The sequence below is a fragment of the Penicillium chrysogenum genome, assembly GCF_028827035.1.
Source record: "Penicillium chrysogenum strain IBT 35668 chromosome Unknown utg000004l_segment0_segment0, whole genome shotgun sequence".
In the NCBI taxonomy this organism is placed as follows: domain Eukaryota; kingdom Fungi; phylum Ascomycota; class Eurotiomycetes; order Eurotiales; family Aspergillaceae; genus Penicillium; species Penicillium chrysogenum.
Window position 1 is genome coordinate 3,817,003 of NW_026622752.1, and position 17,343 is coordinate 3,834,345.

General features: G+C 49.5%; 8 protein-coding genes across 8 annotated transcripts; 6 read left to right on the forward strand and 2 right to left on the reverse strand.

Moving 5' to 3' along the window:
• Positions 1-99: 99 nt before the first annotated feature.
• Positions 100-2,570, forward strand: N7489_007397 (ESCRT-0 subunit protein HSE1; the record flags this gene model as incomplete). Its single annotated transcript, XM_056713147.1, has 9 exons — positions 100-139; positions 272-321; positions 404-438; positions 512-587; positions 662-760; positions 824-944; positions 997-1,629; positions 1,683-1,883; positions 1,939-2,570. 9 exons carry the CDS (start codon positions 100-102, stop codon positions 2,568-2,570), a joined length of 1,887 nt encoding a protein of 628 aa, XP_056566862.1.
• Positions 2,571-2,980: 410 nt separating this feature from the next.
• Positions 2,981-4,327, forward strand: N7489_007398 (uncharacterized protein; the record flags this gene model as incomplete). The annotated part of the gene is made up of 1 exon (XM_056713148.1): positions 2,981-4,327. The coding sequence occupies one exon, from the start codon at positions 2,981-2,983 to the stop codon at positions 4,325-4,327; it is 1,347 nt and encodes a 448-aa protein (XP_056566863.1).
• A 184-nt stretch (positions 4,328-4,511) lies between these two features.
• Positions 4,512-4,868, reverse strand: N7489_007399 (uncharacterized protein; the record flags this gene model as incomplete). The annotated part of the gene is made up of 2 exons (XM_056713149.1): positions 4,512-4,697; positions 4,755-4,868. 2 exons carry the CDS (start codon positions 4,866-4,868, stop codon positions 4,512-4,514), a joined length of 300 nt encoding a protein of 99 aa, XP_056566864.1.
• Positions 4,869-5,694: 826 nt separating this feature from the next.
• Positions 5,695-6,497, forward strand: N7489_007400 (protein kinase family protein; the record flags this gene model as incomplete). The annotated part of the gene is made up of 2 exons (XM_056713150.1): positions 5,695-5,895; positions 5,973-6,497. The coding sequence occupies 2 exons, from the start codon at positions 5,695-5,697 to the stop codon at positions 6,495-6,497; spliced, it is 726 nt and encodes a 241-aa protein (XP_056566865.1).
• Positions 6,498-6,632: 135 nt separating this feature from the next.
• Positions 6,633-7,394, reverse strand: N7489_007401 (uncharacterized protein; the record flags this gene model as incomplete). The annotated part of the gene is made up of 2 exons (XM_056713151.1): positions 6,633-6,683; positions 6,735-7,394. 2 exons carry the CDS (start codon positions 7,392-7,394, stop codon positions 6,633-6,635), a joined length of 711 nt encoding a protein of 236 aa, XP_056566866.1.
• Positions 7,395-8,083: 689 nt separating this feature from the next.
• N7489_007402 (type 1 glutamine amidotransferase) lies at positions 8,084-9,076 on the forward strand (the record flags this gene model as incomplete). The annotated part of the gene is made up of 1 exon (XM_056713152.1): positions 8,084-9,076. The coding sequence occupies one exon, from the start codon at positions 8,084-8,086 to the stop codon at positions 9,074-9,076; it is 993 nt and encodes a 330-aa protein (XP_056566867.1).
• A 210-nt stretch (positions 9,077-9,286) lies between these two features.
• Positions 9,287-11,923, forward strand: N7489_007403 (transcriptional regulator family TF; the record flags this gene model as incomplete). The annotated part of the gene is made up of 8 exons (XM_056713153.1): positions 9,287-9,318; positions 9,380-9,499; positions 9,552-10,386; positions 10,441-10,565; positions 10,618-10,766; positions 10,819-10,952; positions 11,051-11,234; positions 11,328-11,923. 8 exons carry the CDS (start codon positions 9,287-9,289, stop codon positions 11,921-11,923), a joined length of 2,175 nt encoding a protein of 724 aa, XP_056566868.1.
• Positions 11,924-12,738: 815 nt separating this feature from the next.
• Positions 12,739-16,432, forward strand: pan2n2 (poly(A)-specific ribonuclease; the record flags this gene model as incomplete). Its single annotated transcript, XM_056713154.1, has 4 exons — positions 12,739-12,867; positions 12,931-14,222; positions 14,276-15,394; positions 15,460-16,432. 4 exons carry the CDS (start codon positions 12,739-12,741, stop codon positions 16,430-16,432), a joined length of 3,513 nt encoding a protein of 1,170 aa, XP_056566869.1.
• Positions 16,433-17,343: the final 911 nt, after the last annotated feature.

The window sequence follows — 17,343 nt, forward strand, 5'->3', positions numbered from 1 at the left end:
GACCCGCTCGTTAGAAGCTGAGCAGTGCTGCCCGACTTCTCCGATAATCCACGTACCACCGAGTGATTACCTGCGACGGTTAGAGGACATACATTCGCGATGTTTCGCGCGCAGCAGAACCATTTCGACGATGCCGTCGGTAAGTTACACCAGTCTCTGCTCCGTCAGATGGACATGCGCCCCTGGAGCTGGCTAGCTTGGGGGAAGCTCTCTGGAGCACGTTGAATCTGCCTGTGCGATGTGTTTACTGACGGTATTTGTTTCTGTATAGCCAAGGCGACGGACGAGAATTTGACCTCCGAGAATTGGGAATATATTCTGGTGCGTTGTGCATGGACCTATATAGAATCGCCGGAATCACCAGGGTCTTGGAACAATAACTGATTTGGTTTTTGCGGTTTAGGACGTCTGTGATAAAGTTGGTGCAGAGGAATCAGGGTACGTTGCTAGCTTGGAATTTCGGTTTCTAAGCCCACCCAAAGACCTGTTGCTGACTTTTGCCGTGATATAGCGCGAAAGAGGCCGTGGCAGCGATGATCAAAAGGCTGGCTCACCGAAATGCCAACGTCCAGCTCTATACTTTGGAGGTTTGTGGCTGGATACCGTGCTTCTGGAAGCACGAAGATCCCTTGGTTTATGACTATAGCTGACTGGTTTCTAGCTTGCAAATTCGTTGTCGCAAAATTGCGGGCTGAAGATTCATCGCGAGTTGGCTTCGAGAAGCTTCACTGATGCACTACTACGCTTGGCGAACGATCGTGTAAGCATATCTTGAACCTTCGATTTTACTCAGACGGCAAATGTTAATCATGGATGTATTTAGAACACGCATCAACAAGTCAAGTCTAAGATTCTGGAGCGCATGGAAGAATGGACTGAGATGTTTTCATCCAACCCCGATTTTGGCATCATGGAACAGGCATACATGAAATTAAAAACCACGAGTAAGTATCTGTTCTGCGCCTTGAATATCGGGCTCGGCTGATTATATTCCAGACCCGAATCTGCAGCCACCGTCGAAACCTGGAAAGCGTGAGATCACCGACGTTGATCGTCAGATGGAGGAAGAGGAACTGCAGATGGCCCTAGCACTCTCGATTAAGGATAAAGCAGCCCCGGCCGCGGCTGCTGCGGCAGCACCCCGAGCGGAGGCTTCGTCTGCTGCCGTTGCGTCGGCATCGGGCCCCACAAATCAAGGGGAGCCCGCCGAGGCCCAAGCTCTTTCAGGTACATCGGTAGCTACCGTGTCACGTGTGAGGGCGTTGTTCGACTTCCAACCGTCTGAGCCAGGAGAGCTTCAATTCCGGAAAGGCGATACGATTGCAGTCCTAGAGTCTGTTTACAAGGATTGGTGGAAGGGCTCCCTGAGAGGCCAGACCGGAATTTTCCCTCTCAACTACGTGGAGAAACTCCCAGACCCCACTGTTGATGAGCTGCAGCGGGAAGCTCAAATGGAGGCGGACGTCTTTGGTCAGATCAAGAGTGTCGAGAAGCTCTTGACTCTACTGAGCACCCGCAACACAGACCTCAATGTCCAGGAAAACGAAGAGATCACAACTCTCTATCAAGCTACGCTTGCTATTCGTCCGAAGCTCATCGAATTGATTGGGAAGTATTCGCAAAAGAAAGGTAATCAGCCAGTCGTTTGTCTTGCCACGGATGTCTCGCTTATACATGTCTAGATGAATTCACCCAGCTTAATGAGAAGTTCATCAAAGCTCGTCGCGACTATGAGTCCCTCCTTGAGGCATCGCTAGCCCACCCGGCACAGCCTCAATATGGACGACCTGCCCAACCACAGTACGGTTATCCTAGTGCCGCGCCTGCTGGGTACCCCTCTGCTCCTCAGGCGGATCCTCGATATTTCACTCCCCGGCCTCAAGGTAAGTAGGCTCTTGAATTACCCACCGCCTCCCAGTTCTGACTTGCCTTCCCCAGACACCACTCCAACCCAGGCGAATGCATACGCACCATACCCCACCAGCGAGCAGACTATGCCGTACCGCCCGGCCTCTCACTCCCCTGATCCTCGCCACCAGGCCCAGGCCGGTGCACCGCAGCAGCCAACCCACGCCGACCCTTACCAACCTGTTAGCCACCGTCCGCAATCTACATACGACAGCCCCCAAGAATTGGGGACCTCTGTCTATGATTCACCTGTCGACCACCCTGCTCCTGGTTCTGCCCAGCGCATGCCGTACGCCCCAACCGCTCAAGCCCCGCCTTCTGGCCACCAGCAATTCCAACAGCAGCAGCATCACCAGCAGCAACAAGACTACTCCCCCTCGGTCTACTCCGCTGATGACACGGCCCAGATCCCGCCTGCCTCCACTATGCCCCAAATTCCGCACCAGTTCCAGCAACAACAGCAACAACCTCCGTACCCAAACTCTCCCAGTGCCCATCAACCTCCTCCATCGCACCAGCCTCCGCCGGTACCCGGGGCAGCGCAGCAGCCGCAGTATACTCCCTACAGCCCGCCACCTCCCGCTGCAAGCACGGGCGAGTATCAGGCGTACCAACCTCCACAGGGTGGAGCTGGCTCGAATCCAGCTTCCTTTTATCGGTAATTGCTAGGTAGCCATGACAACCCTCATTCGGTTAATAGGAATAAATGCCTTGACTGTTTTTAATGTTGGGTTTGTAATGTGGCATTTCAAGCAGTATTCTTCATTTCGTTACCTCTTCCTTTGCTGGACGTCTCTGTCGTGTATCTAGCCAACGGTTCAAATATGTCGCCAATAGTATGTTAGTATATATGGGCTTTTGGTCTCTATGTTTCTGTACGTTACCCAGGTAGATACCTAGGTATTGTTATAGTGGCTTTGTCAACGTCCACGGGTCGTTCTGCGACCAAGGTTTGTAAGGTTAGACTTAAGCTTCCCAATGCCGAGGACAAACCAATGAGAGACACCTAAAAAGTGGACCAGCCAGGCAGGACGAAAAGGAGAAGGCACCTAGTATTCACCGTCTTCACACCATGACATATTCCTTGTCTACAGAGATCCTTTTGACTATTTTAGAATGCCTGTCCCCGCTTGATCTTTTCTCCGCTTCCAGAGCCTCGCCAATCTTATACCGCACCTTCGTCGCCTACAAACAACATCTTCTCAGGCATACTCTCCGTCATGCCATTCACGCAGAATGTGCGGTGGACATCTATACCGCGCTAGACGCCCAGAATGTTCCCAAACTTATCAAGTCCGGCGAAAGCATTGCCAAAGTCAAGGCCGAATGTTTCTCGCTCTTTACCACCGACCGCACCCGTCGGCGTCAGAATATTAACCAGTTCAGCGTGGATAATGTGAACCTCGATACGTTGTTCTACCTCCATGTCAATATTGAACGCCTAATCGATAGCTATTGCCACTGGTCACTGGGCAATCTGAGCTCGCACCATGAAAAACCAAAACCATTCCAAACGACAACCTTCCGCCCGAGAGCAAACTTGTCACCTACTGAACAGGCCCGTCTTCAACGGGCGTTCTATCGATGCGAAATATACGCGAGATTCCAGCGCGTCTTACACCTCCTTCCCGACAAGAGTGCAGCCCTGAATTTCTCTCAGATTGTTTTGAGCTTCGTCTCGCAATTCACCCTCTATGAATTCGAAGAGATTATCTGCATACAACAATTCCTCGCTCAGTTCATCAGGTCGCTTTGCGAAAGAGTCGAAGATGATTTCATGGCTTCTTATTCACTCGTCGGTTCTGAGGGCGCGGGCGTCAAAACAGAAGCTTCGGGAACTGCAGTATCAACCAAAGATCAAGATCTTGGTGACCTTTCGTTCTTCACAAAAGCATACCGAGACACCCACCATTCGGGCCATGTGAAATACCTTATATCCTGTGGCCTATCGTACATCGTACGTTTGAGTCTCATGGAACCGCAAGCCCTCAAACACGCCATGCTCAAATCAGACATGGACTCGCGCGAGAACACCGTCACAGACTTCTTTTCCCAGGATGGACTAGATATCACATCGTGTGACGAGGAACAGCAGAATGTCGTCCTCAAGGGTAAACTGGTTTCCGTCCCCTGTGATGAAGTTAGCAGCTGCAACCTAGGCTGGAAATGGGGCACGAGTTTTCACGACTTTGTCAAGCCTGATAGTCCTGCTATGTTCGATTTGCGGAACCAGGGCTATGTGTTCTGGGATCAAAAACGACTACAGGAATCGGGTCTTGTGAATGAGCCGAATGTAGTTCGTGTTGGGGCAAATTATTTTCCGCCTGGTAACAGGGGTCCGTTTATGAGGCCGAGTGTTGAGGAGAGGCTTGGTGGGTTATGGGTGGATTCTGAGGCGAGTAAAGTGAAAGATGAATAGATGAGTCTTTCTGTGTAGTTTTAAACATAATTGACACCAAATACCCAGCTAATGACGGGGTTCCCCGTTAGCAGTCGATCCTCGATTGCACACGAAGTAGGTTCACAGTTCGCTTGGAAGTATGACGGGAATGATAGGAAATACCTAAGGAGGGGAGACAAGATGAAGTAGCGAAAGACAGACATTAAATGTTCTCTTTGGCATCGTTTCCATCCTGGTTATCCTGCTGTCCCTGCTTCTCGGCCTCTGTGCCTGCACCACGAGTAGCATCATTTTCATGGCTACTTATTTGGGACTTCAGCCAATAGAAACGGCGTCGGGCCTGTTTCTCCGAGATACCTTCGCATTTGCCAACGGCAGCGTAGTCAATCTGTAACACAGTGAGCAAATGCTGGGGGGGATCAGATCACTACTGAAGATGGCTGACTCGGACACCTGACTGAGTAAGGCAGTGTAGTAGGAACTCGTGATTCTTGTCGAAACCTGTCGCAGGCCGTCCCCGCTTGACAGGGGCTTTCTTAGGCGTATTGCTCGAAGTCATGGCGAAGGGTATCGAGATAACTCTGTGTGGAGATGAAGTGGGTGTATGGAGGTTCTTGTTTGTGACTCTGAGAGAAGCTGGGGACGAAAGAGCCCCAAATGGAAACAGAGGAAATCTCGCCTGGCCATAATTACCTAACGGCTCACTCATCTGATGTAAACATATTTTCCAAGGTTGATCTGGAGTTACTATGACATAACGGTAAAACACTCATACTATGTATGTGGCTTCGAGCGATGCACGTTATCCACTGAGGTAGACCTGGGAATCCTTACGGGATATAAAGGGTACATACTCGAGTCAAAATACGGGAACAGCCTACGCACATACACCACAACGCCAATTAACGGCAATTCGGCACTCAAAAATGGCAACCTTGGACAGTGACAGAAATACTTCGACAATCTATGGTATATTTCGGTGATATGTACAAGATACATCCCTAAATGACACGGAAAAAGACATAAAACATCAGGGCCGGCCCGGGACCCGCTACGGGATCAGCCCGAACCTCCCCAGAAACGATGCCTACATATGTACCTAGGTAGGTACAAGGTATTGAGACATTACTTGCAGCTTGTTCCAGCTCTCTGATAAACTTGGATGCCCTGAGGCACATGGGCGAAAAATGTAGGACCTCGGGGGCACCTGGGCAGGGTAGTTTATTGGTGAGCCCGGGCCTCAGGTACTGGTTGTTCCCCCTCCTTTGAGGCCTCACTTTCTTTGTTTACCTTCTGGGCAGTACTTCCCAACCTCCTTTCCAATCCCATCCAGTATCAATCATTCCAACCGACTCTCCTTACGGATATAGACGCTCACCGTTATCATGGCACCACAAATAACCAGCTGGGATGGCCTCACCAAAGTATGGGAGCAAGGCAATGATGAGACAGGAGAAGCCCAACAAACATCTTTCGCCTTGTTCGACAGCAACGAAGGCTTTTATTATGGCATGCTTGAAACTCCCAAAGCCGACATTACATTTGATCAGGTCACCAAGGCCCTCAGCAGCGTTCCCGATGAAGAAGTATTCACACGATGGCCGGCTCCTGGCGTCGAGTTGATACAAGCCCCAGCAACACTGACTGAGATCTCTACATCAAGCGACCAGATCTAGAGATGTACAAAGTGTTGAAGGAACACAATGCATTGTCTCAACTCTCAGCAGCCTTGCTAGCAGAGGCTGAAGTTCTACAGTCGCTGTCTCAGAACCCGCACCCGAACATAATCCGCTATCACGGCTGTCGGGTTCTGCGGGGATATTTCATGGGGATTGTCATTGACAAACATCCATACGATCTGCACGATCATCTCAAGAACCGAGTCGGAACAATTGAGAAGCGGTCTTTCATTGCTGCCCTTGAGTCGGCTCTCCGTCATCTTCATACACGTGGATTGGCCCACAACGACCTGACTCCCCAAAACATTCTGGTGAGCAAGGAAGGCATGCCTATTTTGACGGATTTTGGCGGATGTCAGCCTATTGGGACCTATTTGAAGCATATTAGAGGGACCCCCGGGTGGATAGATGGAGAAATCAAGGACCACAATACATCGAGAAAAGAGCATGATGTTTCTGCTTTAGCCAAGATCAGCGCGTGGTTGGATAATCCAGTGTTTGACGAATGATCTATTTTGTCTCTGTGAAGAGTTTAACTTGGTCTCGTGCGTTATACATTTAGCAGTATCTCAACGTTTCTCTATCAGATCTATAACCAACAGCTGCTCGAATCTCTATAAAAATCAACCCTCTCTGCCACACGCTTAGCCCGATCCAAAGAACCAGTCAGACACAATGACCGCAATTACCGTTACCTACTATGCGTTAGCTGATATTTCTCAGGTACAGTCGATGCCTCGTCTTACTAGTGAAATATCCACACCAGGACTCACAATGAGATCCAACGCAGGGCGATGTCCCACTCCACGCTTCATCTTTCTCAAAGTCAACCTTTTATTGTGGGTGATACTCTCGCGCAATTCTGCGATCCTCCTATCCCCATCCACAACATCAAAGAAGGCCAGCGCCTCCCCGTGTTTCTTAACTGTCAGCGTGAACTGCTTATCTTCCTCGCTTTTCCTGTCTTCGGCCGCGCCATTTCGAAACGAGAAGACCAAGTTGATGCTATTCCAAGTCAACTTCGGTGTCGCCTTCGCTATGGTTGCGTCACTGATTTTGCTCCCGGGCAAGGTGACAACCCAACCCAAAGGATTTGAAAACGGCTTCGTGTGAATATCGAACAACGGTAACCCAGATGAGTCGCGAAGTTCTCGACAGGAGCGACCATTGTATTTCCGACCAGTTGCTGTGAATGCGGGAGAGCCCTCTTCATCCGAGATCTTATATGCATGATCCGACTGCGGATCACCATGTGGCTTGAGGAGTAACGTTGTCCTCTCCGTCGCGAGATGTTCTAATCGAAATGCGACTTCTCGCTCTGGTGCTTTCAAGGCATAGCGTGGTGCAGAGCTTTTTGGTGTGATCCCACGGTTCATTCGGGCATTGGTGTATGTGGCTCTAGACATGGTTCCGAATGAGTGATAGGTTCTATGGAGTTTCTTTTAGTGCGATGTGGTAGGCTTTTATCCCTGGGGTATTTCACGCTTTACGATATGGTACTTTGCGGCAGGGGGCCAACGCCCGATGACGGCAGTGCTTGAACGCCCAGTATAATTCGCGCAATCTACATTGTGGATCTTTTACCTTGTCTCGAGACCTGGTTCATGATTATTGGTCTTTGGATTCTAGTTTATTGGGACGCCTCGGGGTTGGCGCCAATGAGGCTTAGCTTTGGGGCCAAGTTTCATAGGGAGGAAAGTGATAATAGGTGTTGGCTGATCTCGTCAATTGTAGGCCTTTATTCCGTAGTCAACTTCAAAACATATAAATGAGGTGGAATTTTCTCGGAAGGGTAAGCTTGAAGTAATAAATCTCGCTCGTTCGTACATATATACAGGTTATTTCTCACGAGCAACGTGGATATCAATTATAGTAACCTGTATGCCGTTGAATTCAATCAACTTTTCCAGAAGGAACTTCCATTATAAAGAATTTGACGAAACATCAATATGCCATTCGATATATAAATCTGTCGGCCACCAGTCCCGAGTATTTCGGATCTCTTCCGACAAGTGACAAATGGAAAGTCCTTCGTTTGGTTAATCTGTATGTTCTCTCCCCTCTTCTCCAACCTTCCCTAGTATGTTTGGTCAACATGTCTGTACGTCCTATACACATTGCTGTCCTTGACACCGACGTTCCTTGCTACCCTGTCTACGCCAGACGAGGATTGTACAGCTCACAATTCAAATTTCTTCTCACTGCGGCTGCAGATCGCATCAATGCAAGCGAATACCACCAGAACAGAGGGCCTCTAAGTGTTCACATCACTGCATTCGACGTTGTCGGGGGGTCATTCCCACATCTTGAGTCCTTACGAGTCAGCCGTTGGTTGCCGACGGAAAATCGGCCCCCTGGCTTCCCAGGACCTGTTGATGCAATTCTGGTCACTGGAGCAGCGGCCGCAGTATATGACAACCTACACTGGATCGCAGGCTTGCAATCTTTCATTGAGAGGGTGTATGCCAACTATCCTATGGTCAAAATTTTCGGGTCTTGTTTTGGACATCAGCTTATAGCTCAAGCCCTGCTCGCAAGTGACAAAAGCTATACGTGCCAAGGATCCTCGTTCAAAATATCTGTCGAACCTTCATCTGATGGCCATGAAATAGGCATGCACCCTATCACCTTGAACCCGGCTTTCGTCTCCAACTTCCCGCCTCTAGCTCGGTTTACTCCAGAACAGCCACTCCATATTCAGATAATCCACGGCGATGCCGTGATATCTTCACCAGAAGACACACCACTTCCGGAGAGAAAGGGGACGATGTTACCTGAACCGTGGCTCAATATCGGTAGCAGCCTTAAATGTCCAATCCAGGGCCTCTACAAGCCCGGCCAGGTTCTCACATTCCAAGGACATTTTGAATTCGATGCGTTCGCAACTGCCGAACTATGTCATCAATTTGCCAGACAATTCCAATGGCCTGAAGATTTGCTTGCCTCATATCTAGAAAACATCAGACGCTCTGTTGTGCCTGGAAAAGATGAAGATGATGACTCCAAGACAGCAGCGGAGGCGGTCCTTTTGTTTTTCGCTGGGGAAGACTCCACTCCGAGCGCAGATATCAACCCATCCTCATGTTGATGGTATTATTCAATCTGGAAGTGTTTGATTCTCCTCGATTGCTCGATTGCTCGATTGCGGGGCCCTCGGATATCCAGGCCGATGTCCCCCGCAGCCTCGGGTGAACAGCCGATCCATGCAGTCCACGTTTTTACACCTGTGACTAGAATATGACTATCAACATCAATATCAAATATCAAATATCAGCTATACGCGGACTTTTTGCATACCATGACAGGCTCTAATCCGCGATCTACCAACGCGTAAGTGCGTAAGGCGTCTGCATCTCCGGCTGCGGGGAATCATATGATAACAACTAGACAGATGCGAAACATGTCGAAGACGCAAAGTAAAATGTTCCGGTGATAAGCCTTGTCGTGCTTGTATCAAACACAATTGGGAATGCAATTTTGGTCATTCTGGTCGCAGACGGTTCTCTGAAGCGTATGGTCATGCCCATCGTAGGCTCCGGCCAGTCTTGCTGACTATCAACTAGCCAAGTGAAACATCTCTTGGAAAAGGTCCGAACCTATGAGGAGCAGCTCAGCTCTCGGTATGTAGGGGGTCCAGCCTCTTCATTGCCTTCTCCAGTAGCACCAGATGAGACTCCAGGCTGTCAATCTGCACAACGAAGTTCTTCAAGACCTGGGAATACAGAGCCCCATAATCAGAGGCAAGATGAGATATTATATCCCGATAATGATCCTGCTATAAGTCCGGGTAATTTGGCGTCGCCTTCTTTCTCCTGGTCTGCTTGCGAATACGAACTGACTCTATGTGAAGCAACGGACCTGACCTCCGGGCCTGCATTCGAATCTCAAGTCAGATCGCTTCTTGACAGGTCACATTCCAGTGATCGCAGCTTTCATGGATGTACTTCAAACTTTCAATATTGCGCTGACCGATTACCCCAGTGGACATCGGTCAAAGAGCTCGTTGACAATGTTGCCGGAGTATCTTTCCCGTCTTTGGAGGAGTCGCAGCACTTGCTTGATCAATTTCTATTTTATCTTGGCGTGAGCCAGCACTTCTTTGACCCGCGATCTTTCTCAGACGATCTTACATTGCTATTCCAAAGCCCAGATACAAGGCAACAACAGATAAACTCTCCTTGGTTCACAGAATATCTTTTGGTCATGGCTATGGCAAAACTCATGGATGTAAAGCATCCAACATCACAGACGCCTGGAACGGACCTGTTCGCTGAAGCCTTGAAGCGTCTTCCTCCATTGCATCATATGGGTGGGGAAGGTGTCATCGCTGTCGAGATACTGACTCTGATTGCTACATATCTGCAGTGGTGTGACCGTAAACATGATGCATATCTCTATGTACGTTATGCAAGGTCCACCATGTTCTTACACGGTATCATTGACATGTGGTAGATTGGACTCGCACTGCGGCTTGCTATTGCTCTTGGGTGCAACCTACGGGAAATCGACCAACGCTGCCTCCCTTCCCAGAGCGCCCACAGATTAAGACTATGGTGGACAGTGTACATGCTCGATAGGTAGGTTATTTTTGGCAAATTTAGTGGTTTTGAAACCAACTTACACTTCCAGGCGCCTCTCTTCGGGACTCGGACTGGCTGCAGGGGCTGATGAACGACAGCTACGCACTGAACTCCCGGGGAACGCGATGGGGTTCCAGTCACCAGTTGCCCTTAGTATCAATGTTCGTATTGCGCGCGTCACTGACGATATAATGTCGAGTAAGCTAAAGCCCATTGAGCCCCGAACTTCGTGCTAAAACACCTTAAACAGCTCTTTATGGCAATAAGTCAATCACCCAAGTGGAACTGGTCCAAAAGATCCAGCAAATTCTTCAAGAACTGCATGACACAGGCCGGTCATTTCCTAAGTCTTTGATGTTGGACTTCAATCGACCTTTGCAATCGGTAAGTCGCACAGGCGCATCGTTATACTTAATGCTTTTCCAGGTGAGACTATCCCCAAGCAGAGCATATTATGAGTTTTATTTTTGACTCATTGTCAGGCTATCATCCTGTGCACACGGCCAATATTACTTCAAAGAGCTCGGTTTGAAGCTCAGAGCAAACAACAGTCGCAGTCATCTGATACAGCACCCAGCATGCTGCTGCGTCTGTGTGATACATGTGACGAGGCAGCCACCAGAAGTCTCGCAATACTCGAATCACTTCGTCGCCAGCAGACAATTCGTGAGTCTTCCCTGTGCTCTAGTTAACGGATACTTCCCACCAAATTCTGTTTCGCATGTTCGTCAAGATCAAGAGCTAACACATCACCCCAAGCCCGTTATGGCTTTTTCGATCTGGATGCAACATTCTCCGCTGCATTTGTTCTGGTTATGGTAGGTTTCTTGGACAGATCACAGAGCCAACCACCACCAGCACTTGACCGAGCATACAGTGTGCTCCAGTTTCTATCACAGTCTGGAAATCTGGCTGCCGAGAGACGCCTTCAGGATATTGCACGATCTTGCTCGCATGTTTGGCCGAACCACTCTTTCAATGCAGATGCCTCGCACAGCGATGCAGGCCCACACGGAAGGACCCAGACGTTTGCAGCAAGTCTAGGCTCGAGACAAGATGGATTGATGACCTGCTCGGGCTCACCACCATATATGGCTGTGGCCTCAAGTGGTCGGAGTGTTCATCAAGATGAGATCAGGTTACTTGAGCCATGGTCTAATATGGATGTTCCAGACGCGACGTTTGATATGCAAGGAGACTGGAATCTAGATTTGTCCGGTGAAGCAGAGGGGATTTATTCCAGTTTCCACAATCCGACATTACCACTCACCGGCGTTGACTATATTGACTGGTTGGAGATCGAGAAAGTATTCAATGGTCCAGACTCTTCCGCGACACAACATCGTGCACCTTGAAGAAGTTGCCTCTATCTCTTACCACAGCGCAGGGAGCTCTGAATCTTCGTGAATGTTAATCCCCTCCAAAGTGAACAACTTCATCCGGCTTGTGTGGTTCGCTTGTGTACAATGGCAGGCTGTCATAGTCGTCAAAGATCAGGTTTCAAAGCCACCCTTATTTTTATGTCCAAACGGAGTGTGCACCTTCTCAATACACTCATCCAGGGAAAGAAAAGCTCTTATATTATCCAATATTGAATGTGATTCTTAGCGACCTTGGGCCATTCGCCACATGTGTTGTACCTGGGTATCACCAGGACTCTCTACACATGTAGCCGACTTTCTCTTGCAAAGAGAGTCAATTTAAGACTCGATTGTCCTGCTTCACTTGAAAAAGAAAAACCAAGTAATCACTGTTGACGGAAGTGATCTTCACTCTCAAGTTTGTATTGGTCCCGCCGACCTTGTCTTCCATCACGTGATGTTACCAGCATCTCACCGTTCCTGTTCCTCGCCGGCAGGCTGCATAGTAGTTGGAGTCCGACCGTTACGTGTTTCGTCGCGTCAGGCATTTCGAGCCGAGCGTCAACTGTCAAGTTTGGTGCCCTTTCGAATCCAAATCCCTCACGGTGTCAAAATCCCACCGCCAGATCGTCTGAGAGCTTCCCCGCAATCGCGTCCCTCGCGCCGAACGATGCCCACACTCGCTGTGTTCCCACGTGGGTGAAGACAGCAGTTTACACCAGGCTCCATCAGGTCGGCACATCGAAGAAAAGAGAGAAAACACAAGATAACAACGGCATTGGAGTTGGACCTGAGAGTCCACTGCAAGGATGGAGGCCGATTGGGATGAGCTGTCGCGTATTCCAATGCCGCCGCCGAGCCCGCATGCTATGCCCACCGTGGCAACGGCGACGGCATTTGACGATATGATGGAACTTTTATGGACAGGCAACGAATATGTGAGTGCTGATGTCGGGACGATTTCGCAGGCGGGACGCTGATGAGTGCGTTCGATCCCTCAGGGCAGGGTCTCTTCCTTTTACGGGCCTGAGCTGCAACGTTATACCTCTGTTCGTGCCCATCCAGTTGCTGAAGGTTCAGTACGGCAAATAATATTCCACGAAAGAGGTGTGATATCGCTATCATCAAAGAGTGTACACATGATCACCCGACGGGGCTTGACACAGTGGCACCTTACTCACGATGAAATGGTTGACCTCCGTTGCATGAGTTTCACCGCCCAAACGAATCGGATTCTTGTCGCCGGATCCCAGCGCGTCATGTTCACTGTAGATATTGATAAGGGCACAATCGTCGATAAGCTGCCCACGGAGCACGGCTACACGATGATGAAAAAGAGTCGATATCTCTGCGCTGCAACAGATACTGGATCAGTCAATGCACTCAGTCTCTCAGACTTCAGTGTTGTCAAGTCATGGAAAGCTCACGGAACAGGTGTTAATGACATGGACGCGCGAAATGACCTACTGGTCACCTGCGGCTTCTCGGTCCGCCACCTCGGATCCCCAATCGTGGACCCTCTAGCCAACGTTTACGACTTGAAAACCTTGACACCTTTACCTCCGATTCCGTTCCATGCTGGAGCAGCGTACGTGCGCATGCATCCTAAACTTCACACGACCAGCTTCGTGGCTTCACAAACAGGTCAACTCCAAGTGATAGACCTCATGAACCCCAACTCGGTCAACTTGAGACAAGCCAATGTGTCACTTGTGCTTGGCATTGACCTGTCACCATCAGGAGAAGCATTGGCTATTAACGATGCCGAGTGCTCCATCCACCTATGGGGCTCTCCGACGAAGGTTCATTTTAATGAATTGAGCAAGGAGACAGAATTTGCCGATGTCCCTACACGATCCCCTCAAGTGGATTTGTCCCCCGAATCTCCGTTGAACGTGGTTGGTATGCCTTATTATCACGAACGTCTCTTTTCAGCATGGCCAAGTCATTTGGTTTTTGAGGTTGGCAGTCCGCCAGCTCCGTTGGATCAGTCCATGTTGCCGTATTTACGCCCCGCAGAAATGGGTCACCATGCTCCAAACCCAAGAAAGACTCGTCGATACCAAATAGAAAACACTCGCGCACTGACCACGGCAGAGCCCGCTCTTATTGCACCGAAGTTTTTGAGTGAAAAGGCTCGGGACTACAGCAAGTCAGACGGCTTGGTTGGCGATGCCGCAGAGGCATTGGCAGGGGCGAAGATCAACGGAGAGAGCGATGACGATCCATTACTTAAATATAGCAATGTAGAGATCAAATACAGCCGATTCGGTGTAGATGATTTCGATTTCAGGTACGGCCTTTTCTCCCAACTCATTCACTCCTCTTCGCTAACGTTGTCTACAGATTCTACAACAAGACCTCATTCTCTGGACTTGAGACTCACATCTCAAACTCCTTTACCAATTCTCTTCTCCAGCTTCTCAAATTCATTCCGCTTTTCCGAAATCTCGCCCTGAATCATGCAGCCGGATCGTGCATATTTGAACACTGTCTGTTGTGTGAACTGGGCTATTTATTCGACATGCTTGAAAAAGCGAGCGGGCAAAATTGTCAGGCCACCAACCTTCTCAAGACATTCAGCAGCTTCCGAGAAGCCTCAAATCTGGGTCTCCTGGAGGAGAACCTTACTAACAAATCGCTCTCAACTGCTATTCAAGCAGTCAATCGATTCTTCCTGACTCAAATAGCTCAAGACTTCCGGATGATTCAACCTAGTTCCGAAGACCTCGATCAGCGCTTAGCCACTATAGCGTCTGAGTCTATTCGGTGCATGTTCTGCCAGAACGAAATTGTGCGCCCTGGCAATTCACTCGCCAATGAGCTGATTTACCCGAATATTGACATCAAACACGCACGACGGAACCCGCTATTCCGCTTTTCCAATATCCTACGTGCAAGTATCGAGCGAGAGACACAAAACCGAGGATGGTGCAATTATTGTCGTCGTTATCAGCAAGTGACCATTCGCAAGACCATTCACCGCATGCCTTTGGTTCTCATTCTCAATGCCGCCCTGACCAGCCCTATCTGTCGTCGGCTTTGGGCAATCCCAGGGTGGTTGCCGGACGCCGTTGGTGTTCTCGTTGATGCCAATGGACAAGTGATGTGCTTCGAGGGTGATGATCTTCACCTCCGAATGCAAAATCAGACACCAGGGCTGATGGTATATGATCTGGTTGGCTTGGTTGCGGAGATCGACATCCCGGAACATCAAAAACCCCATTTAGTGTCTTTCGTCAATGTCTCCATCTCAGGTTCTGAGTCCCAAGAACAACCCAAATGGCACCTCTTCAACGACTTCTTGGTCACGGAGGTCGACAGAGATGAAGCACTCCGATTTACACAGCCTTGGAAACAACCTTGTGTCCTGGCTTACCAAGTGAGGGATCCGCGCCATGTCCTCGACGACTCTTGGAAGAACCTCCTCGACAAAACTTTGCTATTCCGAGAATGGTCTTTGAAGTAAGTTTTGAAATGTGATTACGTTTGGAGATTGAATATAAACGCTAACACTCGAGTTCTTGTAGTGGGGCCCGTCAGGTTGAGTCATGTCACACTCTCACCGAGGAGGAAATGCCACAGGCCGGTACACCAGTCGCATTGGATACCGAGTTCGTTGATCTAGAAAAAGCTGAGATTGACGTGAAGGCGGACGGGTCACAGGAAATGGTGCGTCCCAACAAGAGCGGGCTGGCCCGTGTTTCAGTCTTGCGCGGTATGGGTGTCCAAGAAGGAGTTCCCTTTATTGATGACTATATCACCATCCGCGAGCCAATTGTGGACTATGTGACACAATATTCCGGCATCAAGCCTGGTGACCTGGATCCACGAACCAGTGAACACAATCTTGTCCCACTCAAGGTTGCCTATAAGAAGCTTTGGCTGCTTCTAAACCTCGGATGCATATTCGTTGGTCACGGACTAGCCTCCGATTTCCGGAAAATCAACATTCAAGTGCCCAAGGCACAAACCGTGGACACACAGTACCTCTTCTTCCACCCCGGGAAGAACCGGCGTCTCAGTCTCAGGTACCTGGCCTGGGCTGTCTTCAAGGAACATATCCAAGAGGAACCTGCCCCCGAAACCGTACAAGGTCATGATTCAATTGAAGATGCTCGTATGGCTTTGCGTCTCTGGAAAAAGTTCCAGGAATATGAAGACGCAGGTATTGTGACACAAATGCTTGAAGAGATCTTCCGCGAGGGCTCGAAGTTAGGATTCCGCCCGCCTCCTAAAAACGGAGGCAACATGACCGTTCTCTCTCGACCTGGCACTGCTGTCACGATGCAGAATGACAGCGGTCGCAACACCCCGAGCACCCCGGACACACGGTCCGTGGCGCCCGTCCCCCCAACCTCGGCCGCACCCATTGTTGGATCCCCCAGCGCTCCTACTACCCCTCGTCAGGCTTTCAGGCGATCGATTGCCTTGACCCCGAGTAATGGGAGCTTTGCTGGACCTGGTGCCGGTGACTTTTTTGGAGGTAGTCCACTTAGATGAATAAATACTTTTACCTTTTATTTACTTTTCCATGTGGCTTTTGGCTCTTGCAGCGTCATATATGGATGCATGTCGCAAGAGCTCAAACCGTTAGAGGTGATCAACTCACCTTTCGAATAGACAAGGTATAGGTACTTGCTAACTCCCAAGGTGCCAGGGTACCACCTCGGCAATCCTGAGGTTGGCTTGGCGTGTACATAAATCGCCCCCATTTCCCCAGCTCGACAAGTCGACAGAGGCATTTTGATCGGCCAAGACATCCGGGGTACTCTCCTCGAGCGGAGTGTTTAGATGCAAAGATGTTCCACGCGGCAAATTAAGCGGAGGTCCGTACGGTCTCCTCGCATAATTATGACTATACATCAGCGACCAGCCGGCTTGATTTATTCGCCATATAACAACTTATAATCAAGTTACAATTAAATGCAGGGAAAGAATAGTCGGCCAGGGAACATTGATGCTTGGTCTTCGAGTAGTCTAGTCCATTGAGTACATCACTTGACCTCGTCTGGCTCAGACAAAGTCGACTCTGTTCTTCAAAGTACCAATCTGCGACACGCTGATGTCCATGAGGTCTGATTACCAGGTCTATAAACTGAGGGGGCTTGGGCCCGTTACCATCGCATATGTATTGTCAGCGTGAATCATTTAATGCTTTTAAAATACGAACATCGATGTACCTCCAGGAAGGGTGGTGCCCGTCAACAGATAGGAGACTAGAGCGGAAATGGCTCCGCAGAGCCACTTGAAGACACGACGGTTACAGTCCATAAGCTGCCTTTTGGATACCGCCTTTCTAGAAAGTTCCGCCGCCTGCTTGATTTGTCCTAAACAGTCATACCGACCATACATCTGGGTCTTTGATTGGTGGGACTAGAGCAGGCAGAATAGAGGTAGGTGCTCAAACTTAC